Source organism: Lycium ferocissimum, chromosome 1, assembly GCF_029784015.1.
Source record: "Lycium ferocissimum isolate CSIRO_LF1 chromosome 1, AGI_CSIRO_Lferr_CH_V1, whole genome shotgun sequence".
Classification (NCBI taxonomy): Eukaryota; Viridiplantae; Streptophyta; class Magnoliopsida; order Solanales; family Solanaceae; genus Lycium; species Lycium ferocissimum.
The window spans coordinates 22,044,175-22,051,223 of NC_081342.1; the positions used below are offsets into that span (position 1 = coordinate 22,044,175).

The 7,049-nt window shown below is 34.9% G+C and overlaps 1 protein-coding gene across 1 annotated transcript; it reads right to left on the reverse strand.

The window, feature by feature from the left end:
• Positions 1-1,052: 1,052 nt before the first annotated feature.
• Positions 1,053-6,538, reverse strand: LOC132052294 (probable F-box protein At2g36090). Its single transcript, XM_059443780.1, has 2 exons — positions 6,420-6,538; positions 1,053-2,347 (listed from the first exon to the last, which is right to left on the reverse strand). Exon 2 carries the CDS (start codon positions 2,330-2,332, stop codon positions 1,184-1,186), a length of 1,149 nt encoding a protein of 382 aa, XP_059299763.1. The 5' UTR covers positions 2,333-2,347; positions 6,420-6,538; the 3' UTR covers positions 1,053-1,183.
• Between the last annotated feature and the right edge of the window lie 511 nt (positions 6,539-7,049).

Genomic DNA, 7,049 nt, shown 5'->3' on the forward strand with positions numbered 1-7,049 from the left:
AAATAAAATAACAAAAGAAATAGCTGCAAGCGTTTTGCAAACAATTTGGATCCACCACTGTGACATATATTAGTCTTGCTTAATAAAGTTGTGTGTTAAAAGCTTATTTGTCGCCCCAATTATAGCTCAATATTCAAATTCTAGTGCACTATGATACGGTGCACAAAAAGAGAGTCAAAACATTTTGTCATGCATAAAGGAGATATTAAGGGATGAATGATAATTATTAAGACTAGACAATTGGAAAATGACGTTAGTGGGCAAGAATTGTGGACTAGATGTGCAAGTTCCTCCTCCTTTTTATCTTTTTTGCTTTGCCCAACGTCAATGATAACACTAATATTTTTAAATTTAAAAGAAGAAAAAGCAAATAATATATTTTTTTTCGGATACCATCATAGTGAATTAGAACCATCCAAACAGCCTATATCAAAGTTTGTGACATCGTAACATGATAAGAGTCTTTATAGCCCCCAACTCCTCAACGTGCCCGTTTGTCCCACGTCCATAGTGTTCACAAGGTTCACCTATTAATTTAAAATTTTGAACTCGCCTCTTTTCCAACGTTATATTAAAATTAAAATAAAAGAGCGAATTTCTGATAATAATGATCACCTAAAATTGATTTTCCTCCCAATCTACGTACTGCAATCCATGACTAGAAAGGATTGTCTAATGTTCCATGTTGCTGCCCCCTCTCTTACACTTAAAAGAGTTAGGATATTATCTTGGGCAAGAGCCATAACTAATTGTTATTTCTATTTTGTTGACTTTCTCCGTGAACATAACCGCCATATTGACTCTTGAGATACCAAGAATGTCAAGACTGCTCTCAACGAATTTGAAAATAAAGAAGGGGGTGGTGGTGTTAAAAGATTCCTCGGCTCGCCTTCTAGTTTCATGCCAGCATAAACGGTAACAATTAGTCCTTTCGGGGACATCCAATAAATTAAATTAGAACGATACAGAGAAGATAGCATGACAGTTGACACATATGCAAGAATGACATGCACAAATCGAGAAAATAAAAAATATTTATGAAGCAACGGAGGTTGGAAAAATCAGCAGGTCATTTGCTGGTCAAAATTGCATTTACATTAACATCAGGGTGGAAAGAACTGTCTAGATGACCAAAAATACACACATAAACGACATTGAGAAAAGGAAAACATAAAAACTCGAGTCACCACAAATAGAAACAAACCGTGATGCAGGTCATAACGCCTCCTAATATATAAAGCCTATCTAACCTGCTCTCATTTCTCATTTTCTCCTCCCTTAGCTCACTTTGCACCTTTGAATACAGTTGACATGATTCGAGCGCCTCGTTGTAATTCTTGCTCCTTTTACAGCTCAACGCTTCCTTGAGAACAAGCAAACTGTTTCTACCATTTAGATGAGCACCTTCCATGTCCCCCAATTGCATACTTAGTTCTGTCAGTTTTAGAGTTGTGGGTACACCTCCCTCTTCTGTATAAATCACTCTGAACTTCATCAGGACGATACACTCCACAGCTTGACAAGGAAGAATGTCCTTTGCAGGAAGAACTGAACCGAAACGAAGCAAAAAGTCCTTATCTGTTGGCCAATGTCTTTTGCCTTCAAGGGGACTCCAGCTCGAGAGATTAGCAGCTTGTTTTATTTTGGTATTCACAACGATCCAACTGAGGCGTATTCCGTTCCTGAGTTCTTGCCAGAGCTTACCATCTTTCCTTTCTTTCTCCATCGATGTAATTGGAGGCAACCCATCAGAAACTGATAGAGTAACTTCTTCACCTGCATGTTCATCTTCACCTGCATGTTCATCATCTCTAGTAGGGTACGTGAAAAGATCGATTCGAAATGGACAGCTGAAAAACCAACGTGGGAACCCATTTGCATTAGGGATTCCCCAAAGGATTTTTGAGCATATTGTTTTATCATTGTATCTTATATCGACAATAGAGACAAAATCTGATGGAGCAACAATTTCACATTCATCCATGTCACCGTAGTATTCTGCTTCGGTCAATTCTTCAGGATACTCGAGATATTCATTCCATCGAAATTCAGGCACTTCTTTGATCACAATAAGGGGGAAGCAATCAGCATAGAATTTTTTAAATCCACCAATAGAAGATATTAAACTTTTGACGTCATCCCTGTTGGTTGAAGGCCACATAGAAGAGCAAACATTTTCCCATAGCTTCTCTTCCTTAGATATCGAGCAGAACGCCTCGCAGGCACAGGCGGCACTAGCCAAGGTTGCACCATCAAGACGCCTAAGTATGTCATAGAATAGATCACTACTTAAGGATCCCGTGCTTTCAACAGCTGCAACTGATGTAGCCATAATTTCTCAGGTCATCTGAAAGGAAACCAGATAGCAAAGATTCAGATAGAAAAAGGCAGGCGATCTTAATTAACGCCAAGTAGTCCATCCCGGCTCATACTTGTAAAGGCAGAGAGGCCTCCAACTTTTCCCACTAAAAATTAATTTTGCTAATCTGCTCTTTCGTATTCTCAAAACATCTTAAGTTTTTTCTCTCTTTCCAAATTGTCCACTATATACAAGGCATTATGGTTTGCCATGTTTCCCTTGGCTATTCAGGGGTTATTTTCAAAATAGAGGGAGAAAGAAGCTACGACCACAGGTTATCAAGAAAAAGAAAGGGTATATACATCCTAGAACATATATCAGAGGAAAATATTATTTCAATTGTCTTTTGACTTCCCACTTCCAGTCTATTTGTGCATCAAAAGAAGTAGACAAACTTGAAGCTTAATATGTATTAAAAATGATTCATGAAGCTTTTCACTTACCAATTAGAAATAGGTGATGTAGCTTACTAGCTTACCAGAAGCTCAAGATAGAACAACTTTTAGAATATGATGACAATTGTCGATCTGGGAAGCCAATAGTACTTTAGAATCTAATATAAATGTAATTTCACAAGTTTTACTTCAGGTCCAGTTAGACTCTCGAGTAATCCTAGATAGGACAAAATAAGCTTTGAAGGAAAAAAATAGATTTCTTTCCTCTTTCTTCTTGCGCGAAACAATGATCATTTTTGTGAAAAGGATATTTCTTGACACTTAACAATAGAATTAGAGGGAACCCTATTATGTGTTTTTAAAACTAGGGATTAGTTTCGATTCATAAAAATGCAAAATTATAGCTGTTGGAATCCTATGAAGCACCATACTGAAGTCCGATACAAGCACCCAACCGTAACTATTCATGTGTGGATCTCATCCATATCTTAAATTTCTGGCAGTATCCTATAATTTATATGAGATGTTTGTGATCCTGAATTTTCTTGAGTAACACAATATTCATGTTGCCTCATGATGCAACAATGCTGATATTGATATTGAAAGAAAGGCAATAAACTTAGTTCAAAGATTTTTGGGTCCATTTGTCATAATTCCTACTATTGTACTATTATATCTTTGACCTTGCCACATTAATCTTTGTCAAAAAGGTATTTAAGTGAGCTATCAATAAGGCATGGTTGGTTATCCACAAAAAGGTCATCTCAATTTCTTTTTTAATAATGACATGTATCTTAGGATAACTTATGATATATACAAGATTCACAAAATTGACAACTATGATTTTGCCAACTGAGTGATACACCATAAGTAACAGGAAAGATCCATATTTGCACTTTTGTTTCCTAAAAGTTCTCCTTCATGCCATGAACTCCATGTTCTAAGAGCATTTTATTACATTGTTCGCTTATTACATTGTAACTTATTTACAGTGCCCAAACGAAGTCCTTGAATATCATAGTCCTAAGAAACCTATGAACCTCAAGAATCCACATCTTACCATGCCTTTGAACTAGTGCTGCTAAAAATATTACATCATCAAAGAAAAGGAGAGAGAGAGAGAGAGAGAGAGAGAGAGAGATTTTGTATGCCTTTTCAGTTTCAAAATCATAAAACCATCCTAGTGTCCATTCTAGGCGACAAAAGGCAAGAGACTGGTTCTGCATTGTTAACTTCTACCCAAATTCAAAAAGCACTACATTAGTAAAAGCGATAATTTTACCCTTCAGATTGGACGAGAAATTTCATATTCTCACTAGTATGAGCTTATGGTAAAGGTCCTAGGAGCTTAATTGACCCTCTAATGGGTATCCAACTCCTCTATAAGGATGTAATACACTTGTGACCAAATCAGACTTATCTTGCATGAACCAATCAGACACTTCTTGTTTCAAAATCTACATTCGCAATTATAATTGAAGTTACATCAAATATAAATACCGAGATGTTAGTTATGATAATAGCAGCTTAATTGACCCTGTAACTGGTATCCAACTCCTCTTAATTCTAGATCACAATCGGCAATTATATATTTTATTATTTTTGATAAGTCACGTTGGTAATTATATTAGAAGGTTATCTCTAATTATATAGCAATACACTAGTATTCCTTGAGCAAAAGCTAATTGATAACAAATGATGCTGCACTTGTAGTTATGGAAATCCAATTCCGAGCATATTTAGTAAGATGTTATAAGAGGAGGAATTTCAATGATTGACCTAAAAGTTGATTAGAGTAAAATGTTCCTGTATATCACACTATTCTCAGGGAAACTCTGATTGTTTTGCTGTCCTCTATTTTAAGCTCTCTTTGACAGCTAGCAACTCCTGAAATCAAGTACCTGTTAATGACTTAAAACTTGTCCGAGAACTGGGTACAACTTCAGTAAAAAACTGACATAATTTCAAGGCTTCTGGCTGGTTAATAAATATACTAGATCCCCAAGTTTTAGTTAGTGAAGAAAATCTTAGTTTTCAAGATCTTATTCTTCATTAAACCAGCCAGTCATAAGCTAGCTAGTGGCAATATATGTTTGTTTCATTGACTCAAGTAAATGAAGGAAGATCTATAGCAGTCCAACATGGTAAGGAATTTTATAGCCAAATCTCAAGATGTTAAATCAAAAGCTTTGACGCTGATTATTGCTCATGGTCGGTGAAGGGGAGATTTAGATTTGTTTTCGCTAAAGTCCAATTTCCACCACGACCCACCCAAGCCCCAACATTATTCTCCCCACTTTCCTTTCAATTTTCTTTCTCTTTTTTTTCAAATATTAAGAGCATTATTATAAGCCCTTCTAGAATAGTTTGTGCAACACCTGAGGTGCAGATGGCGACAAATTATGTTCCATCCTAATCTAGAGCCAGGAAAATGGTTGCAAATCGACTATAATCAAAGTTAAGCCGAAACCACCTGAGACTAAGAAGTCATGATATGGTCCAAGTGTCCAACATTGTATGATAGGCAAATTGAGCAACATAAAATTGAGCAACATATGGTCCACTATGCAATGAAAATAGTTTAAATCTAGGCCAAACTCGCTTCTGTTCCTCATAACCAAAGGAAAACAGAACTATCAGTACAAACAACTCTTTCTTCCACCCCCCACCCCAATAATACAATATTATTAATACCAAAAATCTCCTGAAATCATGTCGAAGTATCATGTAATCATGACAAGGAATAAAAGACCATAAAGTACAAAATTGTTTAATAATTGGTTAGGAGCTAAGTTATTCACGTACTAAATCCTGCATAAGTAATATCATGTTTGGTAGCATTCTTTCACTATGTATAAAATTCAACACACCTAATATGGTGTTTGGTTTGCAATTTAGAAACCCGCATAACTAATACATGTATAAGTTATGCGGGAATCTATGTATGATTTTATGCAGGATAGAAGATGAAAAAACTAATACATGAATAATTAAATCGTGCATAACTAATGCCTGCTTAAGATAAATACATAAATTTCTTAATAACTAATCACTGTATTACTTATACCCGCATAACTCTAACCAGCTACTAAACGACCCCTTAGTGGCAGAAAGGACCATTCTAAGCGCTCAACATCAAAGAAACATTTAGGGAAGAGAAAAAAAAAACTGAAACTTTGAACAAATTTCCCAATCAAATTCCTTTATCAGTTTGTTGGGTTTTCATTCTACAAGGAAAGAAACTAAACAAATAACCGGGGAATTCACCAAGTTTAGTTGATACAGATTTTTCCACCAACAAATTAACAAAATTAACCAGAAACTGTTCTCAGAAATCAGACAATTACTCCCTCTGTCCCGATTTATGTGATAAAATTTGAATTTCGAGAGTTAAACTTCTTTACTTAGACAGCAGTCGGACATACAATTCTAAGTTTTTCAAAAAGTAATTTACATATTTACAAACTACATAAAAAAAATTACTATAAATCAAAATAATTAACAATTTAAAATATTTAAAGGGCATACGAACAAATAGAGATTAAAAAGTTTTCTGTTTGACTCCCGAAATCCGAACTGTATCACACAAATTTATCCCAAGTAAAAAAGCACGAAAACTTGAAAGAAAAAACTACAAAATGCATACAAATGAAGAGTAAACACACCTGGAAACAGGGAAGCTAAAAAAACTGATGGTTATGGGAGATATGAGGAACAAGGATAAAGAAAATATCTTGGTCAAATTTCCAGTTGTGTCAAGTGGGGTAATAGTACTCAAAAATTGAAATAGAAAAGAGAGAAATAATTTGTACGTAAATGAAGATGGGGCAACCTTATTTAAAAGTGTAACAAGATTGTTATAGGGGCCCTTTGTAATTATTGTGGACTGGATAGTAATCCAAAAATATAATGAATCTCAAATGTTTGTAGAACACAATAAAATACGAAGCAATTAAGCACTGTTATGTTGCTGACCATATCAGATGGCTTTCAAGAACTCCACTGTTCTGCCACGTATTGGTGGACAACAAGAACAGCTTAATTGGGCCCACCGACGAATTTTACTATGCAAACACAATTATTATTCCTTGAATTAATCACATATTAATCGTATTACGGGAAAACAAAAGTCTATTAAACGTATTGACTTCTGAAATCATAAATCATACAGGCACGAAATTTAAAAAATAAAAGAACATAAATTATATTGTTAGGGATAAAAGGTAAAGTTTAAAATTAAATTATTAATAAATAAGAAAATGTATGATTCTTTTTTAGAAAGACTAAAAAAAATG

What these genes read in the sequence shown, in the direction of transcription:
- LOC132052294 (XM_059443780.1), bottom strand. Translation starts at nt 2,332, where the DNA reads ATGGCTACATCAGTTGCAGCTGTTGAAAGCACGGGATCCTTAAGTAGT.